Source organism: Protopterus annectens, chromosome 15.part0, assembly GCF_019279795.1.
Source record: "Protopterus annectens isolate FY-2018-M chromosome 15.part0, PAN1.0, whole genome shotgun sequence".
NCBI classification, from domain to species: domain Eukaryota; kingdom Metazoa; phylum Chordata; order Ceratodontiformes; family Protopteridae; genus Protopterus; species Protopterus annectens.
The window spans coordinates 414,488,646-414,506,972 of record NC_056749.1 but is presented as its reverse complement, the minus strand read 5'-3'; the positions used below and the strand labels follow the sequence as shown (position 1 = coordinate 414,506,972).

The 18,327-nt window shown below is 42.0% G+C and overlaps 1 protein-coding gene across 1 annotated transcript in view; it reads right to left on the bottom strand.

Moving 5' to 3' along the window:
- The window catches only part of ITM2A (integral membrane protein 2A), a gene marked incomplete in the record, with an annotated part of 365,358 nt that extends 352,668 nt beyond the window's left edge, over positions 1–12,690 (bottom strand). The window contains 1 exon segment of the mRNA XM_044057149.1: positions 12,394–12,690. Within this exon segment, the coding sequence (XP_043913084.1) occupies positions 12,394–12,468 (75 nt within the window).
- Positions 12,691–18,327: the final 5,637 nt, after the last annotated feature.

Here is an 18,327-nt window from a genome sequence, read left to right as displayed (position 1 = left end):
CCTTCACTCCAAAGTAAACAGTACCCATGAAGTAGTAAGGGACATGGGATCACAGGTTGACCAAGATCTTAACTGACCCCCCATGTGTCTACCACTGTAATGGAGGGAGGAAAAAAAAAAAAAAAAACCACTTTCCCATCTAGCTCACTTGATTAGTGAAGGCATCGCCTCAAGAGCAAAAGTTATAACCCACCCTATACTCAGCACTTATCCAGCCCATAAATATAGAGTACAACGCCTCAGTCGACATGTAGTGTACTAAGCACTTGCAGTAGAGAGACTGCAAGAGGTTTTTAAAGATAAAGGGCCTCCAGCATGCACCTTACATGGACCAACTAAAGTCCCTGTCACTACACTCCACATTGTACAAACTTCTTAGGGGAAACTTATGCCTGGCCTACAGAGCAACCAAAGACCCAAACCTAATGAACTTACTGCATATCTGTAAACCAAGTGGGTCTAGGGCTACCCATGCCAGGGACTTGAATATGGCCTGCTAATTGCACAGAACATACTGGAAGGACAAATTTATCTCTCACTGCTGTGTCTTTGGAACAGGCTACCAGTTCATGAAAGAACACCTCTGTGGCATTCTTCAAGAGGAACTCTTGAGTGGACAGAGCACCATAAAGTCTTACCAGGGATAGTGCCCACAACCCTCCTGGACATGGGTAGTAAATCAGGAAATGCAGTCTTGGGTAGTGAACATTATATTTGGTTGAAACAGCTACCTCCGGGTTGATAACAGGCTCACAGAAGTTTACTGGGATAACACTTGAAATTAACAAAACAAAAGAAACTACCAGCATGGTTTCCGACCAAACCATAGCACCACCACTGCCTTACTCTCCTTTACTAACACTATCCTTCAGCATAAAAACAATGGCCATCTCTCCTCTGCTACTTTCCTAGACCTATCTAAAGCATTTGACATGGTCCCACACAAACAACTTATCTCTGTCCTCAATAACATATCCTTCTCACAGTCAGTCACCAACTGGTTTCAGGGTTACCTGACCGCCAACAATCCGTTGTATGGCAGAATGACATATGGTACATTTGGTAGACAAAACTGTGTTAAATTGAGACAAATGCATGAGAGGAAGGGATGTCAGGCCACTCCGTAAGTAGTGGAGTGCTCAGTTCTGGGACCACCCGTTTTGGTATTTACTTCTCTGAAGTCAATACGACGACACTAGTCGATACATACATATACACACACTATATACATATTATGAAATAACTAATAGCCAAAGGCACTGCACCTCAAAGAAGAAAACTAGTGCTTGTAAATAAATGAACATGAAGAAACTTGTGTACTAGAATTTTTTTACTACTGAGCACTTGCCTCTGCCCAAGACTTCATCAGAACAAAATAAAATCAAGTACCCAGTCATATACACACAAATACATGCACACCAACACTTAAAAATTTGCTATTAAACTTAATTGACTTGTGTACACACTAGAGCTTCTAGTATCAAGAACTAAATTTGAACACTTAAAGTGAACTCCTGCATAGAGGCTAACCTGAAAAATCTGGGGATGACAAACTGTGCCTACAACTGCAAGCTGGGGGGCAATCACTAAATCCCCCATTAATTCAGATATTCTTCAGGTGGGTCTATGTCAGAAAAGTGATTAGTTTTAAGCAACTGTTCTGGCACCAAATGTGAAAAAAATGCATCAGCATACCCTTGGGGGAAGTCATACCCCTGCAAGGTGACAGAACTAGGTCCACAGAAAGATAGTAGCCTGAACTTGTGTTTACAGTAGTGAGGAAGTCCTTCTATGCTGCACAACATACAAATAAAGTTATAGGTTCATAGGTAGGTAACTAGGCTATCTGCCCAAAGGCATTTATAAGCCTAGCCAGAATGTGCTGGCTTTCGCCGCCCCCTTAGATTAGTTGCCTGTGCCTCAGTCCAGCAAAGGCATTTAAGTGATCCCTGGGGTAAACCTTAAGTTTTCCATCCACTCGTCAAGGTTTCTCTTGAAGAGGGTTAGCAAAGAGCTCTGCTTAATGTAGATTGGAATCTTGTTCCAGAGCATGCAAAGTCTCTGGGACAGGAATCTATCCCTCCAGCACATCCTATTTATTGTTGTGGTGAGGTTTAGATCACTAGAGTGTGTGGCTCGAGAGGATACGTTTTCTTTAGGTGGAGCATGTCCATCAATTCTGGCTTGAACATGGCCGTGTATGTCAAGCAGAGATCACCTCCGAGTAGGCGGTATGCAACAGTGTACAGCTGCATAGGGCATTTGCTTGAGGCCAGTGATCCTCTTGGTGAGGTACGTCTTTACAGTTGTTGCAGGTGTCATGTAAGGTACATCCCAAATGGGGCATTGTACTCTAGGATGGGTCTGATGAGTAATGCATAGAGAGGCCCAATTACCTCTTTCGATCTGGATGCAAACCCTTTTGTGATTGGGTGGGCCACATAGGATTTTCTAACCACTTTGGCAGTGTGATTATCAAAGGAGAGGTTACTATCTACTTGGATTTTCTAACCACTTTGGCAATGTGATTATCAAAGGAGAGGTTACTATCTACTTGGGTCCCCAGATCCCTTATTACATCTTCCACATTTAGGGGGCTACCACCTATGTGGTAGTTTGTGGGTACTTTGTTTTTTCCAAAGGGGATGACTATGCACTTTTTAGCATTTAGCTTGAGGCCATGGTTTTGACACCAGGTATCTGTCTCAGCGAGACCCTTTTGGAGAAGGTCTGTCAGCCGGAGTCAATTATAGCCCCTAGCTTGCAGTCATCTGCAAACTTGGTCAGCCGTAGTCCTCCTGTGCTTGCCTGTACTCTGAGAAGTATATGCTGAGCACAGAGCCTTGGGGAATGCCACTTGTAACCAGTTTAGAGTCAGACTTAGCTCCCGCAACTCTTACCATGTGGGTTCTGTCAGTGAGCCAATTGGCAACCCATCTCGTGACGTAGGGGTTTATGTTCAGGCTGGTGAGCTTGTCTATAATACCTGAGTGGGGAATGGTGTTGAAGGCCTTTGCAAGGTCTATGTAGGCTGTGTGCACCACCTTTCCCTAGTCTATAGGCCTTGGTAACTGTCTCAAAGAAGTCCACCAGGTTTAGGAGGCATGATCTGCCCTTAAAGCAGAACTGGGTAGGGTCCAGTGTTTGGAGTCTCCCAACGTGTCTCTGTTAATGAGATCCATGATATGCTCCATAACTTTGCAGACCAAGCTAGTCAGGCTTGTAGGGCAATAGTTCCCGGGGTCCGTTGTGGCTCCACCTTTGTGGAGCAGAATAACTGTTGCTGTGTACCACTCTGTGGGCACATAGCCTGTGGAGAGGCTGAGTTTAATGTGTTTAGGTGAGGGGTTAGTTCTTTGAGCTTGTGTAGGACGCAGCCTGGGACACCGTCCGGTCCCACTGATGCTGTGTCTTTGGCGACGGCCGTTTTAACCCGAGTGATTTCAGGGGCACTACATTCTGTTGGTATAGTTATGGGCCCTTTTGGGGGCGAAGTCTGCACTGAACCTGGCTGCCAGGATGTTGGCTATATCGGTCGGTTCAGTGTATTTTGTGCCATTCTGAACATCTGAGAATTGCCACTTAGATTCTTGACATAGCTAAAGAATGCCTTGTGGTTATCTTTGGAGTACATGGCAATTTTTCTTTTGAAGCTAGCCCTGGAGGATTTTATGAGGGAATGTAGTTGCTTTCTGATACTAATCAGGGATGTCTTCCCTTCTTGGGATTTTACTCTTCTGTACTAGTTTCCTCCTCCTATTGTATAGCTTATTTATGGCATGGGTCCACCAGACTGGGTTTCCTTTTCTTGGAGGAGAGTGTCTTCGTTTTGTTAGGGATCGCACGACCCATGCATTCTTGTAGGTGCCCGTAGAGTGCATTAGTAAAGGATTTTGCAGCTTGGACAGCGTCATCTTTTAGCATGGGGGCTTTGAAACTTCCACCTCGGTCTTAAGTAACGTGAAATTTGCTTTTGAAAAGTTTTTCACAGTTGTTTCTTTGACCGAGGGTGGTGGTGGAATGTGGATATCCAGAGGGATTAGTTTACGGTCAGATCTAACCAGCGAGGGGTTGACCTCTGGTGTGGAGGTCGTCCATGTTGGTGATGACCAGGTCCAATATGTTACCTCTGATGGGGGTGTTGAACAGTTGATCTACGGCATTTGAGTTTACAAATTCTAGGAAATGTTGGGCAAGGGAGTTTGTACTTTTAGTTCTCCCAGTTAATGTTTGGGTAATTGAAATCACCCAATATCAGGGTGTTTGGTAGGATCTTTGTTTCCCAGCGTTTCCAGGAATGCGGAGTGGGGTCCTGGGACATGGCGAGTGATCTGTAGCAAGCTATAATTTGAATAGCAGTTCTGCCCTCTGTTAGTTGCACGTGGATGATCTCTGAAGCATCGTGCTGTGCCACTAACCTGGAGGTGTGAGTATCTTTTTGTATTTCGGTCCGGGTTTTGTGGCCGAAATATATGGTAGGAGTATGTTTACCTGCGCTGGTTTCATAGGTTTTTGTGAGACTGGTGGTGTGATGCAAGTAATTCCCTTCTTGACTGCCTGGTCCAGTCTTGGGTTGAGACTGCTCAGCCTCCAGTTTGGCTGTATAATTGCATCTCTCATATATTCGTGTTTGGTGGAAGGAGGAGTGGGTTGTCTGTGTACAGGAGGCAATTGTAACATTGCCTCAAAATGCCCAGATTCACCAGTTGGACCGGAGAGTATGCCTGAAACTGTCCTTTGGACATGCCTGGACAGGTACAATGAACTGTTTTACTGATTGGCTGGTAAGGTCAAATAGATAGCCTTGCCCTACTCTACAGTATAGGGGGTCTAGTGCTAAAGTTCATTAGTGCGTGCTATGAGTTTAGAGCAAGTGCCGGGATGAGAAGCGAATGATTAGAGTGCTTTAGTTGAAAGTTTGTCTAGTTCCAAGGGAAAAATTGAAGAGTAGACTTTGTGGAGCTGGGAACATTTTATACCCTAACTGGCACTGCCCAATGCACAAATGCAGGTTTTATAGCAGGGAAATGATACAGAAATTAGCCTAAAATTGCCAATAAACTACTAATTTCTGGGCTGAGACCACTCCTCCAGGGACAGATAGGGAGCTTTAAGGGAGCTTTAAGCAGAGCCTCTCTCAAAGTGAGCAGAGAAACTTCTTTCTATCCAAGTAAGGTATGACCAAACACAGCCCTGAATTCAAACTAACCTGAAAACTGGACTATACTAGCTTAGAAAAGTGGGAAAACGAGTATTTTTTTTTTGTTTTTCAGAAAATAAAGCAGATAAAACACACACTTTAAATGTAGCTATCACACTTGACATCCTGATCCAAGGAAAATTTAATCCCACTGTACTCAGTCCGTATTAAACCAACAATTGGTATGTGGCACTTGACTAGGCACTTAGAGCAGCTAGAACTACCTCAGATGCTCCTCACAAAGAAAACAAGTGTGTTAACATGCAAGCAGACCGAAACCCTATTGCTTTACTCTTCTCTTACAGACTATTAAGGAGTAACCTATGCCTGACCTACAAGACACCCAAAAATCCATTCCTGATGGAGCTGCCACACATCCACAAGTCAAACACGAGGGTCACCCGATCTAAACTTAGCACTGACCTACAAGACACCCAAAAATCCATTCCTGATGGAGCTGCCACACATCCACAAGTCAAACACGAGGGTCACCCGATCTAAACTTAGCACTGACCTACAAGACACCCAAAAATCCATTCCTGATGGAGCTGCCACACATCCACAAGTCAAACACGAGGGTCACCCGATCTAAACTTAGCACAGACTCAAACATGCTGAAGACAGACATACATGCTCAGATTGCCACTTCTTTGGAACAGGCTCCCTATTCACATTAAGCAGAGGCTTTCCCTGGCCGTCTTCAATGTATGGGGGATCACAAATTCACACCTAGAGTAGTGCATACGTCTCTTATGAATAGGGGACGTCTGGAACAAATCCATGCCACCCTCCTGCACCCAAGGGCCACACAATGAATGAAGCCAGGTTACACTGGTTAAGCTTTTAAGGGCTCTTAAGCAGTTAGTCTAGTAATCTCCAATGAACCCATGAATAAACTGGCTAAGCATCTACATTTCCTAGAATCTTGAAATGTGTTTCTATTTGCAAACAGAAGAAGGTGAGAAAAATTATCTTTAAAGGGGAAAAAAAAAAGGAGATTCACACAGTTTGGGACCAAGGACTGAGAAAGCATGGTCTGTGCAGCAAAGCTAAGAGCATGATCGATTAAGATGTTTAAGGTCACTACATGTTAGTGCAGCTCTGAATAGTCTGAAGCTTGTGGATGGAAGGTGTCAAGTGTAAATAGTTGAGAGGCAAGTGGAGAAGTCAGCATGTGGTTTTCACAGGCAGCCAGTTAGCCTTTTCGACGGTTCTGCAGTCATGTTCACTTCTTTGAGAAAACGATGAATCAGCAAATGGCTTGGAAAAGGGACTGAATGGTGGATACATTTCTTACAGAAACTGCAACAATTACCGACTAACATACATATTAAAATCAATGCGTCATTCCAGGACAGACTGAACAAGTTCATTTGGATTGGATCCTGGGAGAAATGCATTTAAACAGTAGTACTGCATGTACCAGCCACACCCAGATAAATGGGGAGGGTTGCGTCAGGAAGGGCATCTGGCGTAAAACTTCACCAAAACATTTCATGCAGACACCAAGAAACATGTTTATACCGGATCGGTCGGGGCCCGGGTAAACAATGACCGCCACCAGTACCGTTAGCCTACAGGGTGCTGGCAGAAATTGGGCTACTGTTGGCCGAAGGAGAAGAGGTGGAAGACATGGCTGAAGGCAGGAAGAGAGGAGAAAGGCTAGGACTGTGGTAGTGAGGGTCGGAACTTTGAATGTTGGCAGTATGACTGGTATAGGGAGAGAGCTAGCTGATATGGACAGAAGGAAGGTTGGTATCTTGTGTGCGCAAGAGACCAGATGGAAGGGGAGTAAGGCTAGGTGTATCGGAGGTGAGTTCAAATTGTTTTACCATGGTGTGGATGGGGAGAAGAAAAGGCGTAGGGAGTTATTCTGAAGGAACAGTATGCTGAGTGTTTTGGAGGTAAAGAGAGTGTCGGATAGAGTGATGTTTATGAAGCTGGAAATTGATGGTGCAATGATGAATGTTTGTTAGTGCATATGCTCCACAAGTTGGGTGTGCAATGGATAAGAAAGAAAAATTTTGGAGTGAATTGGATGAAGTGGTGATGACTGTACCCAAGGGCGAGTGGTGACTGGAGCAGATTTCAATGGGCATGTTGGCGAAGGGAACAGAGGGGATGAGGAAGTGATGGGTAGGTATGGTGTTAAACAAAGGAATGCAGAAGGTCAGGTGGTAGTGGATTTTGCGAAAAGGATGGACATGGCTGTGGTGAATACATATTTTAACAAGAGGGTGGAGGAAGATGCACACAGGCAGATTACATCTTATGTAGGAGGGCCAGTTTGAAGGAGACTGGAGACTGTAAAGTGGTGACCAGAGAAAGTGTAGTTAGGTAGCATAGGATAGCGGTTTGTAGGATGATGTTGGTTATCAGGAGGAGGAGTGTGAGGGCAGCACCAAGGATCAAATGGTGGAAATTGAAAAAGGGTAATTGTGAGGTGGAGTTCATGGATGAGTTAAGGCAGGCATTGGGTGGCAGTGAAGAGTTACCAAATAGCTGGGTAACTAAATAGCTGGGTAACTACAGCAGAGCTAGTAAGGGAGACAGCTAGAAAGGTGCTTGGTATCACATCTGGACAGAGACATGGTGGTGGAATGAGGAAGTACAGGAGAGCATACAGAGAAAGAGGTTGGCAAAGAAGAAGTGGGACTGTCAGAGAGATGAAGAAAGTAGACAGGAGTATAAGGAGATGAGGTGCATGGCAAAGAGAGAGGTGGCGAAGGCCAAGGCATATGAAGAGTTGTATGAAAGGTTGGACACTAAGGAGGGAGAAAAAGGACCTATTGGCTAGACAGAGGGACCGAGCCAGGAAAGATGTGCAGCAGGTAAAGGTGATAAAGGATAATGAGGGAAACATACTCACAAGCAAGGAGAGTGTGTGTTGAGGAGATGGAAATAGTACTTTGAGGGGTTGATGAATGAAGGGAATGAGAGGGAGAGAAGGTTGGATGATATAGAGATAGTGAATCATGAAGTACAATGGATTAGTAAGGAGAAGTAAGGATAGTTATGAAGAGAATGAAGAATGGAAAGGCTGTTGGCCCAGATGACATACCTGTGAAAGCATGGAGGTGTTTAGGTGAAATGGCAGTGGAGTTTTTAACCAGACTGTTTAATGAAATCTTGGAAAGTGAGAGGATGCCTGACGAATGGAGAAAAAGTGTTTTGGTACCGATTTTTAAGAATAAGGGTGATATGCAGAGCTGTAGTAACTACAGAGGGATTAAATTGATCAGTCACAGCATGAAGTTATGGGAAAGAGTAGTGGAAGCAAGTTTAAGAAGGGACATGATGATTAGTGATCAGCAGTATGGTTTCATGCCAGGAAAGGGCACTACAGATGCGATCTTTGCTCTGAGAGAGTGTTGATGGAGAAGTACAGAGAATGTCGGAAGGAGCTGCATTGTGTTTTTGTAGACAGAGAAAGCATATGACAGGGTGCCTAGAGAGGAGTTGTGGTATTGTATGAGGAAGTCAGGAGTGTCAAAAAAGTATGCAAGAGTGGTACAAGATATGTACGAGGGTAGTGTTGACAGCAGTGAGGTCTGCGGTGGGAGTGATGGATGCGTTTAAGGTGGAGGTGGGGTTACATCAAGGATCAGCTCTGTGCCCTCTCTTATTTGCAATGGTGATGGACAGGTTGAGATGAGATCAGACAGGAGTCCCCGTGGACTATGATGTTTGCAGATGACATTGTGATCTGTAGTGAGAGTAGGGAACAGGTACAGGACACCCTGGAGAGATGGAGATATGCTCTAGAGAGAAGAGAAATGAAGGTCAGCATGACTAAGACAGAACATATGCATGTGAATGAGAAGGAGGATAGAGGAATGGTGAGGATGCAAGGAGTAGAGGTGGCGAATGTGGATGAGTTTAAATACTTGGGGTCAATAGTTCAGAGTAACAGTGAATGTGGCAGAGAGGTGAAGAAGAGAGTACAGGTGGGATGGAGTGGGTAGAGGAGTGTCAGGAGTGATTTGACACAGACGAGTACCTGTAAGAGTGAAATGGAAGGTCTAACAAGAGGGTAGTGAGACCAGCTATGTTATATGGGTTGGAGAGAGTGGCATTGACAAAAAGGCAGGAGTTTGAGCTGGATGTGGCAGAATTAAAGATGTTAAGATTTGCACTGGGTGTGACGAGGGTGGACAGGATTAGGAATAAGTATATTAGGAGGGTCAGCCCAGGTCGGAAGGTTTGGAGACAAAGCCAGAGAGGCATTATTATGTTGGTTTGGACATGTGCTGAGAAGGGACACGAGTATATTGGGAAAAAGATGCTAAGAATGAAGCTACCAGGTAACAGGAAAAGAGGAAGGCCCAAGATAAGGTTTATGGATGTGGTGAGAGAGGACATGCAGGTGGTTGGTGTGACACAGCAAGATACAGAGGACAGAAGAAATGGAAACAGGTGATCTGCTGTGGCGACCCCTAACAAACAGCCGAAAGAAAATGATGACTGCATGTACTTTTGTGGACATTCTGTGGTACTCTCCAAGTGTAGTACCTCGCACTCAGTTCTGCACAGCTTTGGGCGTGACGTACATGACTGGCAAGCGAAAATAGAGTATGAGTGACAGTCACTGCAGGTTACCATTTCAGTATCAGTAAACAGCATATTTGTGCTGCTTATCCTGTTTCACATTTAGGTGTTTCAAAACTTAGCAAACATAGTTGTACAAGTGTTGCCCCGATAACTCTCCATAACCACTACTATGTTAGTAAAAGTCAATGCTGCAACGTAGCAGTCACCTAAATAAGCTATTTTCTGTATGTAAATTATGGTACTCTTGGGACAACAGTTATAAAATGCTAGCACTCTCACAACTAGAACTCCAAGTACTGAAATTATTTATTAAGTGTAATCCCTAACATTTTCTCTCAGAATCGCCAGTTTTAGGCAGAACAGAGCAAAACTCTAAAATCAGAGAGTTGAGTACTGTGTACCGTAGCTGTCAAAAATGAGGCACAGCTACCCCTTTTCTTTAATTTCACCACTCTCGATTTTATCAGTTACCTCTCCACCCCTATCAGCTAGCACTCACAGGTTCAAGTAAATCAAGTTAAGAAGCACTTCTTTCCTTCAGTATCAATCTACCTTTTCAAGAACACGTTTGGGTGGCAGAGGGCCTGCCAGGGATAAATTTGATTTTCCATTAACTTGCAGTTGACAGCAGACGGATTTCAACTCTGCACCTTTTTGTCATGCCTTGGCATGTGTTACATCTAACTTTGTGCATGCACAGGCTGACATGTTCAGCAGTTTAATCCTTAACAGGGTAAACAAAGCAAATACTCGTAAATTTAGTGTAGGACAAACCTGACAGTCGTTGGTTTGACCAGTCAGTGCTCCCATTTTTACTTACATTTTCTTAGTATGAGTCGTTACAAGGCAGTAAAACAAGTGTGCTTCATGTTTGGGCTGGAGGCATGTTCAGGGCGGGATTTGCTACTGCGCATCCTGCGAGGTACTACACTTGGAGATTACCCATTCTGCAACAGGAGAAAAATAGAGAAGGGAAGGCAGATGCAGGGACAAGGTTGGCAGTGGTTGGAAATGTGGGGTTTGGGCAAATGTAGGAGCATTTGAGTAGAAACTAGAAAATAAACAATTGGCTGTTAAAAGAGTGACCAACAATGAATGAATGTGTGTGTGTGTAATTTTTATACACACACACACTGGGAATGCAGAACAAACTGTGGGAATCAGCAGCTGGAGACCTTAGGGTACACAAACTCATCTCATTATGGCTGCCCAGTCCATGAAAAACTACAAATCATTCTGAAGAACACAGCAACAGAAAAATACACAAAAGTACAGTTGTGCCCCAAAAAGAACTATATGCACACTGCAAATATATTCTGTGGTGGGACACAAGCATCTGAAAATTAGTGCGATACAAGATAAACTTCAGATTTTTCAATAGACAGAAAAATTAGTCTTTTTCTAAAACTTTATTGTCAAGCCCTACTAACAAGCGTCTGCATGTGAGCAAGCAATTTCAAAACATAGAACATATAAAGTTTTTATTTACGGAAAAACGAGTCTAACCCACAGACTGTCCATACACAGTGGGAGAACTGTTAATTACTACTCAAATTTCCTTATAAAATTAACAGCAAAGATTTTGCATCAACATACTGTTCCATAATAAACTCTCTTGCACCGACAACCAAAGAAGCAAGATTTGTAGGATAGCAAAATAAATAAAATCATACAAAATTAAGGAGTCTATACCAATTTATCCCCCCCCCCCAAAAAAAAAGACAGTCATTATAATAAGAGGTCAATCCTGCCTTGTAAGAGCCTGATTGAGGCATAACGCGCACTGTCCAGATCTCTGCAGAATATCCACATTTTTTTCTGATATTTTTGGTCCAGTCCTTAAAACGTTATGGACTTCTGACAAATCCGTGATAAGTGAAATTACTAAATACGGAAATAAGTTTCAAACTTCATACCCTTCAGAAAATACATGGTAACGTGAAGCCTATCATTCCACCAACTTTCTAAGGTTATAAGAAGCATACCGCTCAACTGTACAGATTCTTAGCAGAATATCCAGGTCGTTGCCTCATTTTGGTCTGTTGCTTATAAAATTTGCGATGTTTGGTAAATTACTGAGGAGCGAAGTCAATCATGAATTACATTTGAGTTTGACTAAATATCGTTCAGAAAATGCATGCAAACAAAATCGGCTATTAAAACAGCAACTTTCTAAGTTTATAGGAGCAATATCTTAAATGTGTGCCTATTTTGGGGTCTTGTCCAGACTTCTTGTGCTAAAAGGTTGAGAGATATGGATTGAGCTAAACCGGAAAAGTGCGGCTCGAAACTCGAATCAGCGGCATCTTTACTTAAGCACAAGCACTCACTAAGTTAAGATGGCCATCTTGAGACTTTATGTATACTGCGTATCAATAACAGCATTAACCAGTATTCAGCTTATCAATCATCAACCTCTACCAGAACAAGGAAGAGAACCACAAACGCATATTTACCGACATATACTATGTTATCGTCATTCATATTTATACAACATAAAATCCAGGACATATCGAAATTTATCACTAATAATTTTAATCAATCAACTAAAATACGCCTGAAGTGTATGCACTGAATGAATCCCTTACATAAATCGTAATGCAAAAATGAGGCAAGGAAAAGCACCACTCATAAAAACTCACCTGATTAGAAACCAGTGCCTCGGTGTCTTTAGTCTTTTTCGCGATGATAAACGGGCTTAAAGTAAGCTGAACCATTTTAACGATCACAAGTCACAAATATGAGATTCAAAGTGTATTTTTTTACTAGGCCGCTCTCTGCGAATAACAAAATACGAAAATACAAAAGCGACACTGACGCACTTCGCTATTCGAATGAACAAAAACAGAAACTTAACAGTGCGATTAAAGACTACTCACGTGACATACCTTAAAGGGGCGACTTAACATATTTTCTGAAAGTCACGTTATCCTATTGTTTACGTCTCGCGATTGGCTTTCTGAGCATGTCTGCTTTGTCTAAGAAATGAGGAGGACGGGTGCTGCGTACAGAGTCACACTTCGTTCATTCTCTAGTCTGTTCAGTGAATACATCCTAAATTGCTGCAGTGATTTGTGTCATACCTACCACGCTCATGTAATGTGGGGACATATGCCCTAAATCAGGGATTATTTTAAATATTGTTTGTATAAACGTAGAAAGTTGATAGATTATTAGTGGACTATAGCTTTCAACTGTCCAGATTTTCCCAGAATGTCCAGATTTTTTTACTTATAATTTTAGTCCGTTTCTCATACAATTGTAGTTTTATGGATAACTGGTAATTCATTGAAGATTGAAAATAATGGAAGGCATTTGATTTTAAGACTTCATAATCTTCAGAAAATTCATACTAGTGCAAAACATATTCTATCCACTTTCTAAGTGTGTAACAGGAATGTTTAAAAATAGTATTTTTGAGCCCCCCCCCCCCTTTTTATTTGAGGCTTTGTCTGGATTTCATGTTCTGAAGTGTTGAGAGGTAGGTTGTGCACTTTTTAAAGGATATGAAGTGTGAAATTCAAATGCTTGTAATTATTTAGTGATTCAGTCCTCCATGATTTTCCAGAAAACCACAAATTATAGGAGGATCAACTCGAAAATATGAGACAAAACTGACATTCTACAAAATTCTGGGCATTTGAGTGCTGTGCTCCACACTGTTAAGCAAGTCATATTTATTTATTTATTTATTAGTTTTATTCATTTGCCTGTGATTACTGGGAAAGCCTGACTGGGCAAAGATTCTTTTCAGTGAAAGTCCAGAAAAACTTACCTTTAAATGCACTTGGAACAGGTAACACCAAAAATGATATAATGCTCATGACTACATAAACTTAGTAAATGATCCCCATGTTGCATGCACTATACACTAGTTGGACACATGCTGACTTGCCAAAGATAGTTTCGGCTAACAAAAAAAAAAAAGTCACTGAAACCACCTTCAAAAGTATTAACAAATTTTTTTTTTTTTTTTTTGCAGGGTGCAACCCCCCTCCCCGCACCTCCAGGAATTATATATACCAGCACTAAGGCTGCGCAAGATAATCTAAACTGTCTACGAAAGTAGTTTCTGCAAACTACATTTGTTTTGTTTACATTCACAGAAACTACCTTTGGCAACCTGACATGCACTCTAATCACATCATGTTAATCTTGGACACGTCTTTAAAACATAGTATATACAGCATGTTAATCTCACACATATCAATAGAATATTCAGCATTATTTTACAGTGTATGTATATATGTCCTCCTGAAATTTTAGTATACAGGTAGCAAATGAGGCATTTGTGTGTTTTATTCAGTTAAATTTACTTGAGACCTGTAGTAGTTGCTGTATCATCTGTATTCCCATATAGTGTGTGCACTTTGTGTTACACCATTCTTAGCTGCTCAGCATTAGTTGTGACTTAATTTAGCTTGGTTCTCCTTCTACCCAGGCTACAAACAATATATCTTGAGCACTGAGAACACACTAAATCTAAGGACTACTAGACAAAATGGAAAGTAAACCTACTAGTACTCCTTCTCTTGCCAACCTTACAGCACTGGATACTATCAGGCAGTGTTGAAACAGCCATATGCTCACAGATAATGGGCTTCTACTTGATACAAATAATTCAATCTGTGAGAGGTGCAAATATTTCTGTAGTCTGGAGGCATCTCTTTCACCATCATACAATGGCATGTGAGCATCATACACTACAACTGAAAATTCATCATGGCCACATTAAAAATGACATGCTGAGACTATAAAAAAAAAGAAAAATCACTTCCAAAGCCTTCATGAATTAGAAGACTAGGTCTCGGCAGGTATCAGCCACCATATCAATGTTATGGTCACACATAGTAAAGGGTCATTAGGAAGTAGACTGCAAACCGTTTAACAGTACAAATTCCATGAGTAAAAAAAACAGAAATTGATGACTATATTATCAGGCAAACTGATACCACACTCACTAAACTGGACATAGACAAGGTTACACTTATTTGGCTTTCTGATGCCAGGATCTATAACATCACAGGGGTTCTAAATTACCTCTCACCACGTAAATACGATTATGTCCTACCCAGATTATGCACAGGATCAGCTCAGGAAAAAAACAAGCCACCCTGGAGGAATCCCAGCAATAATAGGTTATATAACAAAAAGAAGAAATTCATAGCGAAAATTAGGAGGTACAATGCCCAGCAATATGAGGGGAAAAAAAAAGTCTGTCTTCAATGTACAGTGAATATAAAAAGTTTACACACCTCTGTTAAAATGCCAGGTTTTTGTGATATAAAAAATGAGACCACAATCAATCATTTCAAAACTTTTCCCACCTTTATTGTGACCTATAACCTATACAATTCAATTGAAAAACAGATCCTTTAGGGGAAACATATAAACAATAAAAAACGTACAATAAGCTGGTTGCATAAGTGTGCACACCCTTAAACGAATACTTTGTTGAAGCACCTTTTGATTTAATTACAGCATTCAGTCTTCCTGGGAACACACCTGCCATCAATTAAAGATACTCTGATTAACCCCAAATAAAGTTCACCTGTCCTAGAAATATTTTCCTGACATTTACTCAGTTGCCTGCTACAGCAAAAGCCATGGTTCACAGAGAACTTAAAAATCATCAAAGGGATCTCACTGTTGAAAGGTTATCAGTCAGGAGAAGGTTACAAAAAAAATTCCACAACATTAAATACACCATGGAACACAGTGAAGACAGTCATCAAAAAGTGGAGAAAATAGGGGACAGCAATGATGTTGCAAAGAACTGGACATCCCTCCAAAATTGATGAAAAGACAAGACAAAACTGGTCAGGAAGGCTTCCAAGAGACCTACAGCAACAATGAAGGAGCTACAGGAATTTCTAGCAAGTATTGGTTGTGTACTACATGTGACAACAATCTCCCGTATTCTCCATATGTCAGGGGTATGGGGCTGGGTTGCAAGACGGAAGCCTTTTCTTACACAGAAAAACATCCAGGCCCAGCTAAAATTTGCAAAACAATACATCAAGTTTCCCAAAAGTATGTGGGAAAATGTGTTGTAGTCTGATGAGACCAAGGTTGAACTTTTTGGCCACAATTCCAATAGATATGTTTGGCACAAAAAAAACACTTTACATCACCAAAAGAACACTATCCCCACGGTGAAGCATGGTGGTGGCAGTATCATACTTTGGGGTTGCTTTTCTTCAGCTGGAACTGAGGCTTTAGTCAAGGTAGAGGGAATAATGAACAGTTCCAAATACCAGTTACTTTTGGCCCAAAACCTTCAGGCGTCTGCTAGAAAGCTGAAGATGAAGAGGAATTTCACCTTTCAACATGACAATGACCCCAAGCATACATCCAAATCAACAAAAGAATGGCTTCACCAGAAGAAAATTAAAGTTTTGGAATGGCCCAGCCTAAGTGCAGACCTAAATCCAATAGAAAATCTGTGGGGTGACCTGAAGAGGGCTGTGCACAAGAGATGCCCTCGCAAGCTGACAGATTTGGAGTGCTTTTGCAAGAAAGAGTGGGCGAATATTGCCAAGTCAAGATGTGCCATGCTGATAGACTCCTACCCAAGAAGACTGAATACTATAATTAAATCAAAAGGTACTTCAACAAAGTATTAGTATAAGGGTGTATTAAAGGTGGGAAAAGTTTTGAAATGATTTATTGTGGTCTCAGTTTTCTTATATCATAAAAACCTGGCATTTTAACACGGGTGTGTACATTTTTTTATATCCACTGTAAATAAGCAGCTCACAGGGCTAATCAAGTCTACCAAAGCCAAATTTGAAGTAAAATTAGCTTCCCTGTCCAAGAACAATCACAAAGCTTTCTTCAGCTATGTTAGTAATCTCAAATACACAGCAATGTACTAAATTAATTGTAAATGGTGCAACCTATATGGAGCCAGAAGATATAACAAACTGCCTGGCTGACAAATTTAGCTCCAATTTTACCCACTTCTCCCCACCAGAAGACCTTCAGGAAATATCCATATCAATAACCCCATTTATCACTAGAAGCAGGTATGCAAGGCACTGTCCAAAGCCAAAAACTGTGCATCAATGGGTCCCAATAATATTCCAGGATGCCTCCTTAATAACACGAACTACTGGGCCCACTAGAGACAATACTTAACCACAGCATCAAAACAGTCTTCGAGCCAATCAAATTGAGGACTGGAATGGTAATCCCACTGCACAAGGGCAGGACATCCACTGACAAGGGGAATTGTCAGGCCATAAGATGACTAGCCTAATATGCAAAGCTATGGAGAGAATAATAATGGATATCCTAAATGATGACCTAGGTAACCTACAAACATTGGACCTAAATCAGTTTTGGTTTGTCAAGGCCAAGTCTTGCCTACTCAACCTGGTGGACTTCTTTGAAAAGGTCACCAAAGCAAAGGACAAAGACAAAATCATGCATACTTCCTACCTTGACCTGACCAAGATGTTTAGCAACAATACTTCATATGTGCATTTTAAAAACTCACTAAACTAGGTATAAAATCCTATATCACCTGCTGGATAGCCAGCTGGCTTGCAGATAGGACCCAAGAAGTTAGAAAAGGGGAGTCTAACTCCACAAAAAAAGATGGTTACCCGGGGGGGGGCTTCAGGGCTCAATGCTGGGTCTGCACCTGTTTGCCTTCTACTTCTCTGAGGTCAAAGCTAACATCAATGGCCTCTGGTTGACCATGTTTGCAGATGACTGCACAATAATTTGGTCCTGAATTAACCTACCCATTTGGTTAGAGACTGACTTTACCCATCCCATGGTCAATAATTATATATTACCCCAATGAGAATAACTGGGATACTACATACCATAGATAATTTGAGGAGACCTATGCATGGGATCATAGGACCATACAATAATAGGAAGTTACTAAGCTATTGGTCCTGAGGCCCATATAAGCTTAGCCAAGAGCTTAGCCCATGTTTAGACAAGTCAGCATGTTATGCCCCTGTCCAGTAGGAACATGGATGGAATCCCAGGGATGTATTTTCTGCTTCCCATTCAGTTATTCGGGTTGCGCTTAAAAAGGGGTAAAGAGATACTCCACTCGACGTGGAGAGGGAATCTGTTCCACAAATGTGGGAGACTCTGGGATACAAATCTGTCCCGCCAACAAGTCCTATTAATGTCACAGACCAGTTTGAGGCCACACGTGTGGGTTACTCAAGTGGAACTTGACTTGAGGATATGCGGCAGTCCCATCAAGGCAGGGTCCAAGATCACCTTGTATGCCAGACAGAGGTCACCTCTGTGAAGTCTGCATGAAACTGAGTAGAGGGATAGGGCTTTTAGCCTATCTGTGTATGGTAGATTTTTGAGGCCCTGGATTATCCTGGTGAGGAACCTCTGTGGTCTCTTCAGCTGCTGAATGTGCTTTGTGACATACATGCTGAACGGGGCATTGTACTCAATAATAGGCCTTATAAGGGAAGAATACAGGGATGTTATGACCTCCTTGCCCCTGGATGAGATATCCTTACTTATGAGGTGGACCATGTAGAAAACTTTCCATACAATGGAAGCAGCACGATGGTCAAAAGTGAGGTTGC